The sequence below is a fragment of the Schistocerca americana genome, chromosome 3 (assembly GCF_021461395.2).
Source record: "Schistocerca americana isolate TAMUIC-IGC-003095 chromosome 3, iqSchAmer2.1, whole genome shotgun sequence".
Classification (NCBI taxonomy): Eukaryota; Metazoa; Arthropoda; class Insecta; order Orthoptera; family Acrididae; genus Schistocerca; species Schistocerca americana.
The window spans coordinates 706886445-706907257 of record NC_060121.1 but is presented as its reverse complement, the minus strand read 5'-3'; the positions used below and the strand labels follow the sequence as shown (position 1 = coordinate 706907257).

The following is a 20813-nucleotide window of genomic DNA, read 5'->3' as shown; positions in this document are numbered from 1 at the left end:
CCCGTCTTAACAGTTTCACTAACATCTTATCATTCAGTAGGGGTACAAAAAACCAACTCCTGATTGACAAAATGGTTCTGGAAAACTGCAAATGCTGGAAAACAAATCTATATATGTCCTGGATTGACTGCAGAAAAGCCTCTGACTCATTGCCATACATTTGGATTGTTAAGTTTCTGGAAAACATTGGGAACAGCAGCATCATCAGGAAATTCACATAAAATGGAATGGAACACAGTAAAATAGAACTATTGGTTGGAAAAAAGAGTTACCAACTAATCAACATTAAGAGAGAGATGACTCATTGAGTTGAAGACAGGCATACAAAAAGACTGTTACACATTATAGCTTTCATCCAAAGCCTTCTTCAGCAAAGGAAAACAACATACATTCTCACAAGCAGGCACACTTCATGCACACATGACCACTACCACTGGCATGCTTTTTTGTAACTACAAGTTATAAAATATTTACATTGCATGTGAGTTGTTGAACTAGCTACTCCAGACATGTTTCTGGAAAACATGTTCAGAACTTCTTGACAAGACATTCTGTCCACAGCACCTTAAATGAATCCGTATAATCCCAGCCTATCTTTGTTAAAGTTGTCTCCAACTAATATTGCATGATTGGAGTCCTTCCACGCTACTGACATATTTATTTATTTGGAACTACTTTTACAGAAGGCAGCAATCAGTTTAATCTTTAAAATAGGCAGTTATAATTATTCTGTTTTCTCTGAAACTGCTTATCTTAGTTTGGATAGTGAAACTTGATTAAATTTGTCTTTTTGTAATCCATGAGGGTGCTAGCAGCAATTACTATTGTCTCATTTGAAAAAGTGAACGTAGTCCAATATATGTGTAATTAATATTGCTCTGACAAGATAAAGTATGTGATTTAGTAAATTCTTTCATACAAAAATTCCATGAAACATTTAAGATAACATCTTAAATGTTTCAGGAAATTTTTGAAGTGAACTACTTAGCTGAATTATCGTCTATGCATTAGACACACTTACTATTTATCACTGAAATCTTACAGTAGTTCATCAGTAGTTTTCACACTGCAAAATAGTCAGACAATGCCATATTGTAAGTAGACTCCATTTTGCTCTGTTCACAATGTTTCAACCTCTTAACGCTGTGTGACGATAAGAAGCGGTGTGACTTTGGATTGCAAGCAAAATCCACACCTCTCTCACATCAGTTGACTTACTTGATGTGCACAGCTGATCGTCTGCTCTGGATAGCTGGCTACATCGATCTCCAAAATCTCCTTCTCCAAAGAATAATGCTGGTTAGGGGAATTTATCGGACACTCTCTCTCTCCTCTCCTCATGAAATAAGTGGATACTCACAGAATACTTTTATTTTGGCCTTGATATATTTCTGCTCCCACAAAGAACAAATTCACCACTTCTCACATAAATATTCGAATGTTTGCAATTCAACCGATTTGTCTAGCATTAGATTTGGTTAAATACATTTTTAGCATAGTTTTTGCAACTACATAATTATGAACATGTCTTACTTCTAGCAAGTCCAACGCATGAAGTACAATTAAATGTCTATAATCAATTGTTCATTTTTCTTTAACAATAATCACAGACACCAAAACAGCAAGAAATACTACATGACTACTTCTTGCTCTTCCAATACAGCTTCCGTGGCGTGAGTGGCAAACACTTGTCAATGCCGTTTGTCTGTCGCGTCTACCTTGTGCTCGTGACTCCTTACCAGCCTGCACACACAAACATGTGTCGTGCAGTATGTACGTTCTCTCACACTTAATTTTTAAAGTATTGTTTGTTCGAGACTGTAGAAGGATGAGTGGTTCTGGAATTTACACGGAAATTCTTGAAGCACTACATATCCCTCCCCTCAGCTCAAACACGCATGTATTTAATACATACTCATTATGTACATTAGTATTACATAGAATAACAATTCATAATTCCACACTTTTTTATTAACTGTGTATAACCCTTTTATTTACTATTTAGCTTTTCTTTTTTCATTTTACTTTGATTATAAAACGGGAGTATTTCATTCAATGTTGGAATCAATTCTTTTATGTCTAGGAATTGTGGGGCCTAAACCTTTGGGTTTCCAATCATAAACTCCAGGTGTTCATGGCACTTGAGTATTTTACTCTTTATTCTAATTCTTTGTACTGCTTCTTTAGTACATAATAGCCCCATTAATTATGGACTATTTGTAGTCCAGAGGAACTCTGGGCAAATGAAAGTGTTCTTCTCGACACTTGTAAATTCACATAAAACATAATAATGCTAGTGGGATGTAGAATTCCTATTAAATGTGTGACTTCTGTCACGATACTGTCCTTTTCCCCTAGGATCAGCATCTGTACCTTACACCTGGGTTGACCCTATGAGTGCACTTCCTCCTTCCGTTTCGGTAGGTATGTTCAACCTCCCACAGAACCACCCTAAAAGTGCCCCACTTGTGACAGTATACTTTCCGGGACTGGATCAGACTCTGAATCTGGCTCTCCAGCAGGGATATGACTTCCTCAAATCCTGCCCTGAAATGAGATCCATCCTTCATGAAATCCTCCCCACTCCACCAAGAGTGTCTTTCCGCCGTCCACCTAACCTTTGTAACCTCTTGGTTCATCCCTATGAAATTCCCAAACCACCTTCCCTACCCTCTGGCTCCTACCCTTGTAACCGCCCCCGGTATAAAACTTGTCCCATGCACCATCCCACCACCATCTACTCCAGTCCTGTAACCCGGAAGGTGTACACGATCAAAGGCAGAGCCACGTGTGAAAGCACCCACGTGATTTACCAACTGATCTGCCTACATTGTGAAGCTTTCTATGTGGGAATGACCAGCAACAAACTGTCCATTCGCATGAATGAACACAGGCAGACAGTGTTTGTTGGTAATGAGGATCACCCTGTGGCTAAACATGCCTTGGTGCACGGCCAGCACATCTTGGCACAGTGTTACACTGTCTGGGTTACCTGGATACTTCCCATTGACACCAACCTATCAGAACTCTATAGATGGGAACTTGCCCTTCAATATATCCTCTCTTCCCATTACCCACCAGGCCTCAACCTCCGCTAATTTAAAGTTGCCGCCGCTTGTACCTCACCTGTCATTCCCGGTACGTTGATAGAAACAATAACAAACACACACACGAATTTCAAGCTTTCGCAACCCACGGCTGCTTCATCAGGAAAGAGGGATCTCATATTAACTTCACTTGAGCAAGTGCAGACCAGTACTTCTCGTTAAATTTTATTTGAAAGTCTCCCCACTGCAAAAGTCACCACTTCCGTAGGTAACACAACATTAGGTGATGATACATTTTTTTTACTTTGTTTTGGATAAGCTTGAATTCTATCCACATGTCATCTGTAACCTTGCAAGTATCATTAAGTTTGGAAGAAGGAATAGTCGAAACTTTTCCGGAGGTTAGACTCTCAGTAACTTTTCGATCTACAATTTTTTCAAATGGTTCCTCCAAACTACATACATTTATAATATCAAAGTTAGATATATTCTCTTTGAAGTATTCATCGACATTATCCACTCAACTACTGACACCTGTAATTTGCGATTGAATAATCAGTATTAATTCCTTAGGCTGATCTACACCCTGTTTCAAAGTATTCATTCTTAACATTATTGTATTCACTATGTACACGTCTTCCAAAGATTCTAAGTTTTCAGTAGGTTCTGATTCTACATTATTACATTTGACATCGAATTCAGTTTTTAAAGGACCCATGCCTTCGCATAGATTACTACATTCTTTACTTTGAGCATCTACTTTGACATTTAACGAACCTATATTCATTGTTTGAATATGTAGAGTTTCATTCTGAACCTTCAATTGAGAATTTACTAAATCTAGTCCTTTATTTACAATCTCACCTCGAGCCTTTAATTTAGAATTTGTTGAGTTTATTAAGTCTAGGTTTTTTAAAATTTTTTTTATATATATATAAAAAAATTGCATCTAAAGCTGAACTCTGAGCATTGGAATGAGCATGTAGAGCTTCACTCTGGGCTTTGAAGTGAGTGTCTAATTTAACATTTAAAGTTTTGATCAGATTTACTAACTCGACCCTTCTTTAGTAATTCTCATAGCCATAGCTGGTTCTGACTTCCCTCCAACTTGTTGCATACTGTCCATGCTTCTATAGACTTCAGCTCTTGTGAGCATTTAATACCAATTATAATTATACCAATTACACAGTAAAAGTTCACCCCACAGTATTTTGTAACACTTCTTACTAGAGTAATAAAGTTTTTATTTCACACTCACCTGGCATAGAATTCTAGCTGCGTTGGTGAGCGGATGTGTAATCAGAGCCGGTGAAAAGTGCTGGCACCGACAGCGTGGAATGGTGGTTTCAGCGTTGGCAAGTGTGTGTGGAATCGGCACCAGTGATCAGCGACTGGTACTGGCGTCGTTGGTCTTAGGCTGGTTTTCATGTCTGCGTCCTCGCGATGTGGGTGAGAGCCGCTTACTCCCCACACTGGATCTTCTTCTGCGAGAACTTAGAAGCAACTGAGGAATGACAGAAAGTGATGAAGCACATTTTATTTTGTACCCTTGTATGTCAATAAAATCATGAATGCACAGATACAGCAGTTTTAATGTTGGTACATTGACATGTTTCATTGTTTGTGCTATTTGTTACAGCAAAACCTTGGATAGGTTATCATAACAATGTTAAAGAAATAAAAGTTCTATTTATGAAAGTTTGAAGAAATGTATGTTGTAATGCCACAGTAATGAATGCAGAACATTCATAATTTTCTCTCATCATTGATTCTTACTGTGTAAGATCAGAATAGTGAATTGTTTTCTAGATGCTACATCGAATGCACCCAGATTCTTTTGTAAGAATGGGTTTGTTTTGTATGAGGGTTGAATGAAAAGTAATGCCTCCACATTTGTTAATTGGATTTGGATGTCAATATTTTAATAAATCAAATGCAGAAATAATCCTTAGAATGTGATCTTTAATTACCAATATTCACTTTTCCACATAATCACCGGCCAATTGGATAAATTTCTGCCAACGATGAACAAGCTTCCTGAAGCTGTCACAGAAGAAGTCGACACTCTGTTTCTTCAACCAAGGTCTCACAGTTCTCTCAATGTCTTCATCAGAAGCCTGATGATGTCCCCGCAGATCATCTTTCATTATCAGAAACAGGTGTAAGTCAGATGGTGCTAAATCTGGACTATATGGAGAGTGCCGTACGGTGGTGAGATTCCGTCTCTGAAGTTCTGCTGTGGTGGCACATGAAGTGTGTGGTTTGGCATTGTCATGCTGCAGGGAAACATTTCCCTTTTCCTTTCGGACCCTTTTTAGCCATTGTTTCAGAGTTTACAGTGTTGTGATGTAACACTCTGAATTTATTGTTGTTCCATGATCAATGAAATCGTAACACCATCTGCATCCCAGAACACTGTGACCATGATTTTTCCAGCTGAGGGCTGCGTATAGAATTTATTTTTCTGGGACGAGTCTTTGTGTCGAGATTCCATAGACTGATGTTCTGTCTTCAGGTCGTAATGGTGCATCCACATTTCGCCTCCTGTCACAATTGAATGGAGAAAGGTGTCACCTTCATTCTCGTAACGTGAGAGGAGTTCCTGGCAAATTTCAAGTCTGTGCACTTTCATTTCAGCAGTCAGCATCCTAGGTACCCATCGTGCATAGATCTTCTGATAGCCAAGCAAAGCAATAATGTGAACTACATGTTCATGTGAAATGCCGATTGTGCTTCAGTTTCTCTGTCGTACGACAATTGTTCTGAATCAATCTGTCAACATTTTGTGTGTGAAACTCATTGGTTGCTGTCACAGGATGTCCAATCCTTTGTTTGTCACACAGGTCAGATGTTCCCACCTCAACATCTTTCGTTCTTTGATGAATCTCCTTTGGTGTGACACCATCTGATGCCAAGAATTCAAAGACTGCACATTGCTTAAATCGCATTGACTGACCGTCTGCACAGGGTTCCATACTTTACGCTGTAACAACACAGCCATTCAGCGCTAAGGCTTCCTGCCAACTGGAGCTGTAGAGAAGAGGCTACGGAACAAGCCAGGCTCTGTGGAATACCATTGCTGCCAACTGTTGAAGAGTTACGAAGGTGGAGGCATTACTTTTCAGTCAACCCTCATACATTGATTAAATGCTCTGACAACGTATCTTACATGTGATTTCAATCACATAATCTGTTGTTATTTACATCTTTTTATGTGTAGAAATGTGACTTGTAACAGAATGCATATGCTCAGGGAATTAGCCAGAGAGAAGTTTTAAAATGTATCATGAGAGTTTGGTATGGCTGCAGAGGCCAAGGCAAGAGCTTTTAGTGAGGGGGCTTTCAATGTGGGCTTCTTATATCGACACAGGACTGCCCGACAGTGCACAATTGTAGGGTTTTTCCCAAATAGTAGGCAGTGAACAGCAGACCTCCAGCCTGGTCCAGAGTGCATATCTACTACAATAGTGGCTTTTGCTACAGTATGAAAGACAGCTATGTTGAAAGTCTTCATAATTCTATAATAATTTTAGCATCTTCCACCGGTGGACAGCAACTGAAAGCAGTGTGGCAGTTCTCAGCTCTAGGCATATGTGACCGTGTAAAGTGTACCTCAGTTATCAACTATTTATGAATGATAATTAATAGTTATGTTGGCCTTTATTAAAAGCTTTGTAACTTAAAAAAGTAAATGATCTTTGAAATTTAATACCATTATTTGTGTGTGCATATTGATGCCTCAACACTTCTACTTTTTGGTAAGGAAACAAAAGATGCTTGAAGGAGAAACATGCGTTGGAACCAGAGAAACAGAGTAACTGAAGGAACATTTTTGTACCTACTCTGTGTCAGAATGTAGGTACATTCAAATGTTTTATGTTAGTTGAAGACAATTATCAGAGCAAGAAGTACATTGCTTGCATGAACACGTGTTTCAGACCAGCTAGACCTGTTTATTGCACATCATATCCAAAAGATGCGACACATCCCCCCAATATACTCCATTAAAGTTCTTTCATGAGTATTTCCTACATTGCCAGGGCTGTATGTGGAAACAGTCATGTCCAGTACCAACTCTGCTGTAACATTCATGCAGCCTTTTGTGCAGACATGACCACCAATCAGCTGTCCATCTGAATGAATACTAACTGCCAAACTGTGGCCAAGAACAAAGTTGACCATCTAGTGGCAGAATATGCTGCTGATCACAATATTCTCAACCTGAATGATTGTTGCATCACAACCTGTGCCATCTGAATCATTCCTCCCAATAACAGATTTTCTGAATTATGTAGATGGCTATTATATTTACAACACATCCTTCAATCTTATAATTCTCTTGGCCTCAATCTCCACTTGCCCCTGTCCCATATTCACCTCCATCCCTGTCTTAATACTGCTTATGACTTTAACCCATTAATCTACGGTCACATTTTCCTCTCCTTAATCTCCCTCTTTCATTGTTGCATTCCACTCCACTCTTCTGAGCCCACTCCTTTGATTTATTGTGTGCCACATAAAACTTCACCTGTCTGTACCAGGATGATATCAGCAGTGTTGCATTGCCTGCAGTACGTCTTGTTCCCTCTTTGCTACTTTCTCCCAGCTGTCAACCACACTTTATGAGTGTTTTATAATAATTAGCTCTGAAGCAGGACATTGTCTGAAAGCTCAGCAACATTTCAAGTCCAGTTTATATGTCTCTTCACCACTGTTTTCCTTAACTGCACAGTGAGTATAGTGGTTGTATTTACTCATTCCATTACACACAGAGGTTACAAAAGTCATGGAATAGCGATATGCACATCTACAGAAGGCGGTAGTATTGAATAACGAGGTATAAAAGGGCAGAGCATTGGAGGAGCTGTCGTTTGTACTCAGGTGATTCATGTGAAAAGGTTTCTGATGTAATTATGGCCCCATGGTGGGAATTAACGCCAGGCGCGGTGGCCGTGCGGTTCTAGGCGCTCCAGTCCGAGCCGCGCTGCTGCTGCGGTCGCAGGTTCGAATCCTGCCTCGGGCATGGGTGTGTGTGATGTCCTTAGGTTAGTTAGGTTTAAGTAGTTCTAAGTTCTAGGGGGCTGATGACCACAGCAGTTGAGTCCCATAGTGCTCAGAGCCATTTGAACCTTTTTGGGAATTAACAGACTTTGAATGTAGAACAGTTGTTCAAGCTAGAAGCATGAGACATTCTGTTTTGGAAATTGTTAGGGAATTCAACACTAGTGATCCGCAGTATCTAGAATGTGCTGCGAATACCAAATTTCAGGCATTACCTCTCACAACAAACAATGCATTGTTGACGGCCTTCGCTTAACAACCAAGAGCAACGGCGTTTGCATAGAGTTGTCAGTGCCAACACACAAGTAATACAGTGTGAAATAAATGTAGAAATCAATGTGAAATGTACGGCAAAGATATCAGTTAGGACAGTGCAGGGAAAGTTGTTGTTAATGCGCTGGGCCAGCAGACACCTGATGCAAATGCCTTTTCTGACAGCACAATATCATGTGCAGTGCCTCTCCTGGGCTAGTGACCATATCAGTTGGACCCTAGATGACTGGAAAAATGTGACCTGGTTGGATCAGTCCTAATTTCAGTTGTTAAGAGCTAATGGTAGGATTTGAGTGTGATGCAGGTCTCATAAAGCACTGGACCCCAGTTGTCAACAAGGCAATATGCTAGCTGATGGTGGCTTCATAATGGCATGGACTGTGTTTACGTACTGGTCCTCTGATCCAAATGAACAATTGACTGGAAATGGCTGTGTTCTGCTACTTGGGGACCATATGTAGCCATTCGTGAACTTCATGTTCCCCAACAACAATGGAATTTTTATGGGTGACAGTGTGCTATGTTAGGGGCCCAAAATTGTTCACAATTGGTTTGAAGATCGTTCTGGACAATTCAAGCAAATGTTTTAACTGTCCAGATCACCAGACATGAATCCCATCAAACATTTATGGGACATAATCGAGAGATCAGTTTGTGCGCAAAGTCATGCACCAGCAACACTTTCATAATAATGGATGGCTATAGAGGCAGCATGGCTCAGTGTTTCTGCATGAGACTCTAGTGACTTGTTGAGTACATGACACATCGAGTTGCTGCACTACGCCAGGCAAAAGGAGGTGCGACACATTATTAGGAAGTATGTAATTTTTTTTGTCATGTCAGTGTATACCAGCAGAGTGTCAGAGAGAAAGACTTCTAGTTTTTACTGAACCAGGTAATCTCACATTTTACAAAAAAGCAATAATACACTTATGACATGGAAACCTTGCCCTGTGGATACATTGTTTTAAGAAATTTTGGGAGATTTGCTAGATGTCAGTAACATGGTGCGACAATGTTTTGGCGCAGAGGCTTAAGATCATCTTTGGTTGTATACTGGTGGTGGAATACTGAACTGTGTAAGACCCAGCTGACACATGTGTGGTATGCTTATGAGTCATTGCACATAAGTTACTTGAAGGGATGGACTTCTGATGCAAATTCTGTAGGCATACTTTTTGATTTCATTCCATAAAAACACAAAAGAACATCAGATAGGTCAAGTACAAAGTTTCCCGATTGATAGGATTCCTCATAGTGTCCAGCTGGAAACCACTGTCCGAATTGAAGTCCTCAGATAATCATATTTCCACTGTTTCCTTAATGATGGGATCCCAAATGTTCATAGTATGGGTGCCAATTTTTGTTGTAACACACACATACTGCTCACAGAGAAAGTAATTTGTCTCATATGTTTCTTCAAACCATATGCATGTGTTTTATGCACTTCATTTTGTTGTACAGAAATAGATTAAATTCCCAGTATAACTTTGTAAGCCTGTTGACATTAAGCACTTTGTGTATATAATTGCATTTTCTTGCATCTGATGGAATACTAGTTGTTAAGTGAACAATTTTATGATCATTTTATTCTTTCATTGCAGTACCGGACATGAGTGTTAATGGAAAATTATCAGCAGTACATGCTGCAGTAGATTTGGCTCAGTACAAATTGATTCGTGGTCTTCTCACTTACAATATTGGAGAAAATGTAGAGGACCTTCTGGTTTATTACTCAAGCAGTCCTGATGCATCAAGATCATATTCCCTGGTAAAAACAAATTCTTAATAGAGTAATGAAATATTTAATGCTAATTATCTCATGTAAAATGTCAGAATCTAAATAGAAAATAATTATTTACACATTTCTAACAATTGTTATGAAGATATATGTCAGGTTTATAGTGGACTTTTATTGATAAATGTCTTGAGAAATAACATATAAATTGTCAAATAAAATAGGTATTTTCCAAGAAATAAGTGTTGCTAGTGGCATGGTATTCCAAGTGCTGTGATGACAAGATTTTCAACAAGTTGAGGGGGGGGGGGGGGGACATGTTGTGAATCATGACATGAAATTAACTGTGGAAAAACAAGAAATGTGACAAAGAACTGTGAAAAATAATTAGATTAAAGCTGACGCTGATACAGACATTTACATTGTTGCCTTTAATGGGAATGATATGAGCCTTGCATATATTTTAGTGGGTAGTCTTAATGCTGTTGCTTTGTGGAAATCCCAAGGTTATCATCTAAAGGAGAGTAAGACAAAACCTGGCAAAATCCAAATTAGTTCCATCCTAATGAAAGATAACTGAGTATTTTAATCCGTACAGTGACAGCCATTTTGGCATAATATTATCATTCAGACAACTTTTTGTGTACTCTATAGCCACCAAACTATTGGAATGCCACTGCTGTAGCGTTCCAGCTTTTCATTGGTGATTATGATAATTTACTGTAAAAATTTTTGGTATTGAGGTGTGCTGATTATAGCTTATTTATCTTTGAGTTAAAGAGCTCTTCTGCTTTTATATTTATGTTAAATCTTAAGCATGCTTGACATTAAGCGATTGTTTGGGCAGATACTCCAGTCTACATTGGTCAAGTCATCACTGTAGTATAGAACAGAAGTTTATTGTCTCATAATATACGATTTCAAGCCATTGACTTAATTTACTGGAAATTCATCAAAACACAGAAACTAGTTTACAATTTTCCTTATAGTTTCAGTAATATACAGTACTGAATAATTAATTAAGTAAGCAATTAATAATTTTTCTTCAAAAGTAACAAACTTTTAAAAATTAACAGCCCTAAATACTTGCTCTCTCCTGCTCAAAATTTCAGGTTGTCATTTATGAATTCTTCTACTGAATAGTAAAATTTCTGCATTAGTTACTCATATAATGATTTTTTCAGTGTTTCTAAATTTATGTTGAGCAATTCTCCTCTTTTCACTTTGTTATTAATTTTTATAACCATATAATGTGGAGTTTGAGCATAAAGTTTTAAACGGTGGGTGGGCAACGTAAAATTATTTTCATTTCTGATATTGAAAATGATTTGCTATAAATAAATCAGGGTTACTGTGTACAAAGATAATCAGTTCATGTATGTATAGTGAGGGAGCACTTAATATACATAAATTTTTTAGAAGTAGTTGACGTGATTTTCTTTGCCCCACATTGTACATACTTCTAATGATGGTTTTCTGAAGTTTTAGTATTTGACACATATTTGATTATTTTAGGACACTCCTCAGAGACATTCACTGGACTGATGTTTACAGTGCTCATGGCATGAATGAAAAATATAACACTTTTGCTAATAAAGTGCTTACCTTATTCGAACACTGTTTTCCCCCAAAACTTACAAAGGTTAGAGCAAAGTCTACTCCAGGAATAGGGGTATCTTGTAAAACAAAAAGAAAACTGTATCTGTCAATCCGAAACAGTTCTGATGTTGATGCTATAGCACATTACAAGAAATACTGCAAAATATTAAAGACTGTAATATGGACATCAAAGCAAATATATTACAAGGAAAAGATAGTCATATCAGATTACAAAATAAAGACAATATGGGATATAGTGAAAGAGGAGACCAGTAGAACCAGACATGAAGAGGAACAAATAGCATTAAGAGTAAATGATACATTGGTGACAGATGTGTATAGTTTTGTAGACTTTTTAACAAACATTTTATAACTGTTACTGAAAAGGTGGGGTTGTCAGGTTCGGTATAGGCTGCTATGGAATACCTCAGACCAGATATTTCAAGTAACTTCCATAATATGAATTTGAACCTCACTACCCCAGCAGAAATAATGTCCATCATAAAATCTTTCAAATCAAAAACATCTAGTGGGTATGATGAAATATCGACAACGTTAAATAAAGAATGTGATTCTGAGCTAAGTAACATATTAATCTATCTGTGTAACCAGTTGTTTATCAGTGGAATATTTCCTGAATGGTTGAAATATGCTAAAGTTAAGCCACTGTTTAAGAAGGGAGATAAAGAAATAGCATCAAATTTCCGTCCAATTTCACTGTTGCCAGCATTCTCAAAAATTTTAGAAAAAGTCATGTACAATCAGCTTTATAACCATCTTATCTCAAATAACATACTGTCAAAGTCACAGTTTGGATTTTTAAAGGGTTCTGATATTGAGAAGGCTATCTACACTTACAGTGAAAATGTGCTTAATTCATTAGACAAAAAAATTGCAGGCAACTGGTACATTTTGTGATCTGTCAAAGGCATTTGACTGTGTAAATCACAATATCCTTTTAAATAAATTGGAATATTATAGTGTAACAGGAAATGCTGCAAAATGGTTCAAATCTTATATCTCTGGCAGGAAACAAAGGGTCTTATTAGGAAAGAAACATGTATCAAGCTATCAGGCATCATCCAACTGGGAACTGATTACATGTGGGGTCCCACAAGGTTTCATTTTGGGGCCCTTACTTTTTCTTGTGTGTATCAATGACCTTTCATCAGTAACATTACCAGATGCCAAGTTCATTTTGTTTGCCGATGATACAAACATTGCAATAAATAGCAAATCAAGTGTAGTCTTAGAAAGATCAGCTAATAAAATATTTGTGTACTTTAATCACTGGTTCCAAGCGTTGGTATGTTGATAGAGAGACAAACAAACACAAACACACACACAAAATTCAAGCTTTCGTAACCCACGGTTGCTTCATCAGGAAAAATGGAAGGAGAGGGAAAGAGGAAAGGATGTGGGTTTTAAGGGAGAGGGTAAGGAGTCATTCCAATCCCAGGAGCGGAAAGACTTACCTTAGTGGGAAAAAAGGACATGTATACACTCGCGCGCGCGCACACACACACACATATCCATCCGCACATATACAGACACAAGCAGACGTGTGTAAAGGCAGAAGAGTATGTAAAGGCCCAAACTCTTTGCCTTTACATATGTCTGCTTGTGTCTGTATATGTGCGGATGGATATGTGTGTGTGCGCGCGCGCGAGTGTATACCTGTCCTTTTTTCCCACTAAGGTAAGTGTTTCCACCTTATTTATTTAATCTATGATGGAATAATTTCACACTTTCTTTGCTGAACTGGCATTTGGTGTTTTTTAACCATACATGTACTAGATCACAATATTTTTCTGTGGGGCAGTATTAACTCAATGTTAACTAAAAAGGGACTAACCCTAACTATTAAACAATGGAAAATCCAGGATGGAACATAACAATATTATGAAAAGGAAAGTTGCTACACACCATATACACCATACAGTGGAGATGCTGAGTCACAGACAAGCACAATAAAAGGACGGTCACAAATAAGCTTTCGGCTAACAAGACCTTTGTCAAAAATTGACACCCCCCCCCCCCCCCACACACACACACTCGTGCAAACGCAACTCACACACACACACACAAACACACACACACACACACACACGACTGCAGTTTCTGGCACATGAAGCCACACTGTGAGCAGCAGCACCAGTGCACAATGCGAGTGGCAACTGGTTGGGGATGAGGAGGAGGCTGGGGCAGGGAGGGGGAAGGATAGTGGGTAGGGGTGGGGGACAGTGAAGTGCTGCTGGGAAGTGCACAGGGCAAGGTGGAGAGAGGGTCGGGCAGCTAGGTGCAGTTGGAAGATTAGACGGATGGTGGAGAGGGGGGGACGGGGTAGCAGAAAAGGAGAGAAGTAAAAAGAGGAGTGCAATTTGGAATGGCAGCTGTATAGTGCTAGAATGGGAACAGGCTGCATGGGTGAGGACAGTGATTAATGGAGGATGAGGGCAGGAGGGTTATGGGGACATAGGATATATTGTAGGGAGAGTTCCCACCTGTGCAGTTCAGAAAATCTGGTGTTGTTGGGAAGGATTCACATGGCACAGGCTGTGAAGCAGTCATTGAAATGAAGGACGTTATGTTGGGCAGCCTACTCAGCAACAAGGTGGTCCACTTGTTTCTTGGCCACAGTCTGTTGGTGGCCATTTATGCAGACAGACAGCTTGTTGGTTGTCATGCCCACTGTGCTGCATTCTATGTGGGCATGACAACCAACAAGCTTTAAAATAAATTTAAAAGCATAAGAGCCCTTTAACTCAAAGATACATAAGATGTAACTAGCACATCCCATTACCAAAAATTGTTACAGTATATTATCATAATCATTATTGGAAATCTGGGACACTACGGCAGTGTCAGTCCAATATTTTGGTTGCTAAAGGGTCCATTAAAATTTGTCTGAATGGTAATATTTTGCCACAATGGCTGTCTTGGGAAAGGTTAAAATATTCAGTTATCCTCCATTAGGATGGGAACTAATTTGGATTTTGCCAGGTTTTGTCTTACTCTCCTTTAGTTTAGATGATACCCTTGCATTTCCACAAAGCAGCAGCAATAAGATTATTCACAAAAATGTATGTAAGTTTATCTCAGGAAAGTGCTGTTACTCAAATGCAGTTCCAGTGTCTGTGGCTATACCTTATAGACCTCCGGAAGGCTCATATCATTCCAATTAAGAATAGCAAGGAGACTGTTTTCTTCTTCATTGTTTCTGTTGGCATTTTAAGCACTTTGGCAATTTATTACCAAGCATTTTTTTTATTTTTTTATTTTTTTTGGTTAAGTGCTTCATGTTGTGGATCCCTAGGGTGTCACAAGCAACTGTGGGATCTGTACTCTTCTATCAACAGAAGTACGCTATCATACATGCACTCCATCACCACAGATTCACTTTCATTAAATAACAAAAAATAATTTGCGCACAAAAAGCAGCATACAGCAGCCAAGTGAGTGTGCTCTGTTTAACACACTGAAGTTAGTGCCAAAGTGGAGAGGACACATACTTCCTTTGATGGTTTGCTCTAAAACCGACAACCAGTGGATCACAAGTGAACACCTGAGAATATGACCCTTGCATGACGAACCATGACGTGCCTAGCATTGACACCAGTGAGAATTCTCATTTGCTGTTGCGTGTTCACTTGTGTTCGCTTTGGTGGAAAGGGGGCGTTGGAGAAATGGCAGCAAGGAATGGGGAGGGACATTATGTGCACTTAGTGTACGTGCCTATGGGCCTCATTCAACATATTCAAAAGGTTGTTTCAGCAGCCATTGAGAGAACAGTGTGCAGCTAACTGCAGATTGTGGCACATACTGTCACCGGGTCTCAGAGATCATACTTCGATCATTCCATTCAAGATAGCAGAAGGGCTGAGAATAGTAGCGGTGCTCATGGATATTCAGTGAAACTCTCAAGTTGCAGAATTGTTGCTACAACTAAGCATGGGGCTCCTGGTTCTGAGTCTAATGGAAAGATTGAACCAGAGATAGCGAAGGTTATGTGACAAGCTAGAGAGCAACTACCTGGACATTTATCATAGGACTGAGAACTGCAGGGTCCCACTGAATCGGTCAAGTGTATACTACACATCAGAAGCTGCTATCCACATAGCTGACTGTGTGTGTGTGTGTGTGAGGGTTTTTAGATTAAACTACTCTCCATTCAGGTAACATTTGCTGTAGGAGACCTGGAAGTCTCAGTATAAGCTCTAAAGAAATTCCCCCTACACACGAGAGTATTAAAATGGTAGTGATTAACTGCAAAGCATTCACAGAAAAATTCCACAGTTTGAAGTGCTCCTAAAAGGCAGTGGAGCTCACATAGTACTACATACAGAAAACTGGTTAAATCTAGGAGTTGATAGCAGGGAGGATTTTGCAGAAAATCTCAGTGTATATCAAAAGGATACGCTAATGGAAAATGGATGTAGTGTATTTGTTGCAGTTGACAAGAAACTTGGATCCACCGAGATAGAAACTGAAACTGCACCCAAGATTGTCTACGCAAAACTTGGTATTAAGGATGGGCATAAATTTAACCCTACTGTCAATCAGCAGATTCACCTTTAGATATAACAGAAAACTTGGGAGAAAACCTAAGTTTGGTGGTACGTAAGTTCCCCCGTCACAGTGCCATCATTGGAGGAGATTTTAATAACTCAATAATAATTTTGGAAAATTGCAGTTCTGCAAGTGCCAATTATGACAAGACATTATGAGAAACATTACTAAATATCTTCTCTGTGAACTACGAAGAAGAGATTGTTCAGAAGCTCACTCATGATGAAAATATATTGGACCTAATAGCAACAAATAAAACAGACCCCTTTGAGAATGTCAGCATTGAAACTGGTATCAGCAACAAAGGAGGAGGATTTACAGGGTGTTTCAAAAATGACCGGTATATTTGAAACGGCAATAAAAACTAAACGAGCAGCGATAGAAATACACGGTTTGTTGCAATATGCTTGGGACAACAGTACATTTTCAGGCAGACAAACTTTCGAAATTACAGTAGTTACAATTTTCAACAACAGATGGCGCTGCGGTCTGGGAAACTCTATAGTACGATATTTTCCACATATCCACCATGCGTAGCAATAATATGGCGTAGTCTCTGAATGAAAGTACCCAAAACCTTTGACAACGTGTCTGGCGGAATGGCTTCACATGCAGATGAGATGTACTGCTTCAGCTGTTCAATTGTTTCTGGATTCTGGCGGTACACCTGGTCTTTCAAGTGTCCCCACAGAAAGAAGTCACAGGGGTTCATGTCTGGCGAATAGGGAGGCCAATCCACACCGCCTCCTGTATGTTTCGGATAGCCCAAAGCAATCACACGATCATCGAAATATTCATTCAGGAAATTAAAGACGTCGGCCGTGCGATGTGGCCGGGCACCATCTTGCATAAACCACGAGGTGTTCGCAGTGTCGTCTAAGGCAGTTTGTACCGCCACAAATTCACGAAGAATGTCCAGATAGCGTGATGCAGTAATTGTTTCGGATCTGAAAAATGGGCCAATGATTCCTTTGGAAGAAATGGCGGCCCAGACCAGTACTTTTTGAGGATGCAGGGACGATGGGACTGCAACATGGGACTTTTCGGTTCCCCATATGCGCCAGTTCTGTTTATTGACGAAGCCGTCCAGGTTAAAATTAGCTTCGTCAGTAAACCAAATGCTGCCCACATGCATATCGCCGTCATCAGTCCTGTGCACTATATCGTTAGCGAATGTCTCTCGTGCAGCAATGGTAGCGGCGCTGAGGGGTTGCCGCGTTTGAATTTTGTATGGATAGAGGTGTAAACTCTGGCGCATGAGACGATACGTGGACGTTGGCGTCATTTGGACCGCAGCTGCAACACGGCGAACGGAAACCCGAGGCCGCTGTTGGATCACCTGCTGCACTAGCTGCGCGTTGCCCTCTGTGGTTGCCGTACGCGGTTGCCCTACCTTTCCAGCACGTTCATCCGTCATGTTCCCAGTCCATTGAAATTTTTCAAACAGATCCTTTATTGTAACGCTTTTCGGTCCTTTGGTTACATTAAACCTCCGTTGAAAACTTCGTCTTGTTGCAACAACACTGTGTTCTAGGCGGTGGAATTCCAACACCAGAAAAATCCTCTGTTCTAAGGAATAAACCATGTTGTCTACAGCACACTTGCACGTTGTGAACAGCACACGCTTACAGCAGAAAGACGACGTACAGAATGGCGCACCCACAGACTGCGTTGTCTTCTATATCTTTCACATCACTTGCAGCGCCATCTGTTGTTGAAAATTGTAACTACTGTAATTTCGAAAGTTTGTCCGCCTGAAAATGTACTGTTGTCCCAAGCATATTGCAACAAACGGTGTATTTCTATCGCTGCTCGTTTAGTTTTTATTGCCGTTTCAAATATACCGGTCATTTTTGAAACACCCTGTATATGCTCAGCAAGTTGGATAAAGAAGCAGTAGTGTAGAATCTCGTTAGGGTACTCAAAACATGTAGCTCTGGAGAGTAGCATTAGAATAATTGTGGCTCAGGTTTAGAGGAATAGTTTTTTCCATGCACTTGGTAGATATACATCTTGTACAACAGCTCATGTTATACAGTTACTCAAAAGAAACTTCTAAAGAACAGAGACTATTGCATATTAGATGTAAAACAAAGCATAGGGTAATAGAGAGAGAGATGTTGAATGAAAAGCATTTGATTGTCAAGAGGGCAACATTATTGAAGGAATGTCCACAAAACAAAAAGAAATTGTGGTCATGTGTAAAGACTGTTAGTGGCACCAGGGTTTGCATTCAAAGCCTCACCATTACCTTTGCAACTGAAATTGAGGGTAGCAAAGCAAAAGAAGAATTGCTGAACTTCATGTTCAAATGTCCATGGGTATTTACCCAATTTAATTCTTGCACCAGTGTAAAGACAAGTGATATAGTTGTTGAGAAATAACTGCAGTAGTTATAATTGAATAAAGCTGTAGTTCCCTATTGAATTCTGATCAGATTCTGTACTGAATTTGAACTGAGTTTGCACCTTTTTTACCCATAATTTATTGTAGATACCTTGAACAGAAAACCATGCCCAGTAGTTGTAAGAAATCACAGCTCATACCTTTGTATGAGAAAGATGCTTGATGTGTTCCACAAAACTACCATCCAACATCCTTGACATCCATTTATTGTGTAACAGTCTGAGCTCAAACATTATGAGTAGGCACCTAAAAAATTCACAATCAGTATAAATGCGAATATAAATGTGAATTCTGCCCCAAATTGTGAATATGCCAAATAATTGCAATTTCATGGAGACTTGTATCCAGATAAACTATCAAAGGACATTTGAAATAGCTTTATTTTCTGCATTTAAATATAGAAAATTTAACCAGTTTTTGGTTACTGCTATTGCCCAATTTGGCAATAGAATGTACATAAGAACATGTTTGCAAAATAAATAGCACACCTAGGAATGAATGCAACAGTACATCAGTGCGCGTAAGCTATGCTCCGGTGCAACAAGACTGAGTAGGTTGAACAGCCCTTCTAAGATACAGTTTAGGACTCTGCCATGAGACCTAGCATCTTAGAACAATGAAATATGTACATTTGTTTGCTATGTTGTTTGTTTGGTATTATATGGACACTGTAACATGGCAGTTTCAGACAGCAGGTGTTTTGATCTAAAGTGGTTTAAGGCATCAGTAGAGGTTGAGCCTGAACTGCCTCATTTATGATGCTACCAACCTTAGCAAGCAATGACACAGGAGCCATTATCAAATACTAATTTTGACAAAAATAGTTGCTACATTTTCAGGTCCCTGGTAGTGAAGCACGTATCTTGAACAGAATCACTTGCTCCCTGACAACTAGCATGGATTCCAAAAACACCAGTCACATGAAGCTCATGGTGTCCTGAAAGCCATGGATGAAGCAGTCATTTAAATTCTTTATTTCTCAATTTCTGAAAAGCATTTGACTAAACACCACATCTATACACCACATCTATACTTATTAGGGGAAGTTGTATTGTGTGGGATATTAAGCAAAATTTGTAACTGGACCTAGGATTTCTTGGTAGGGAATACACAACATGTTAACTTGGATGGAGAACCATTGAGAGGTACAGAAGTAACTAAGGTGTGCCCCATGGGAGTGTGTTGGGACCTTTGCTGTTCATGTTGTTAATTAACTTCCTTGCAGTCAGTCTTAACAGTAACCTCAGCATCTTCAAATCTGAAGCAGTAATATGTTATGAGGTACTATTTGGAAAAAAAAAAAAAGCCGATAAAATGTTCATTCTGATCTTAATAAAATTTCAAAATGGTGTATAGATTGGGAACGTGCTTTAAATGGTCATGAATGTAAAATTGTGCACTGTATGAAACAAAAAAGCGTACTATCGTATGACTACAATATCAATAAGTCACAACTGGAATCTGTGAACTCCTACAAATAGTTGACTGTAACAGTTTGTTAGGTAATGAAATGGAACAGTAGCACTGCTGCAGTCATAGGAAAATGCAGAAAGAGACTTCCTTTCATAGGAACAATACTAGCAAAACACAATCAGTTTACAAAGGAGACTTCTTATAAAACACTCATGCCACTTGCCCTAGAATATTGCAGAAATGTGTGATCTGTTACCAGACGGCATCTGTTCTGAACTGTTGGAGATTGTGGTCATTGTGTGTGTGTGTGTGTGTGTGTGTGTGTGTGTGTGTGTGTGTGTCCTTTTCTGAAGAAGACTTTTGCTGAAACCTAATCTGTAAGTATTTTCGCTGTGCCTGTCTGCAAGTTACTATATCATCTTTATGGCAAATATATAGAATTACTTTATTCTCAACTCTTTCATACAGTAACACAGTAAATTATGTGCAGAACTATTGGCACAACAACCCTAACTGTCCAACAATGTTGCAAACAATGCTGTAATCAGTTTACATCTTATATAAAATTTTCGTTTGCTCTCCTGAAATTTGACTTGAGCTGTACAGATTTTAATTCATCATTTCAGTTTGTATACATATAGTATTATATTCTCAGTAATGTAATGGGGTTTTATAGGATCACTCCCTAGCTTTCTTTGTTACACAAC

The 20813-nt window shown here is 39.1% G+C and overlaps 1 protein-coding gene across 1 annotated transcript in view; it reads left to right on the top strand.

Annotated features, from left to right (window-relative positions):
- The window catches only part of LOC124605329 (vacuolar protein sorting-associated protein 13D), a 552708-nt gene that overhangs the window by 262621 nt on the left and 269274 nt on the right, over positions 1-20813 (top strand). Inside the window, exon 32 of the mRNA XM_047136935.1 lies at positions 9986-10152. Coding sequence (XP_046992891.1) covers positions 9986-10152 — 167 coding nt within the window. The remainder of the gene's footprint in view (positions 1-9985; positions 10153-20813) is intronic.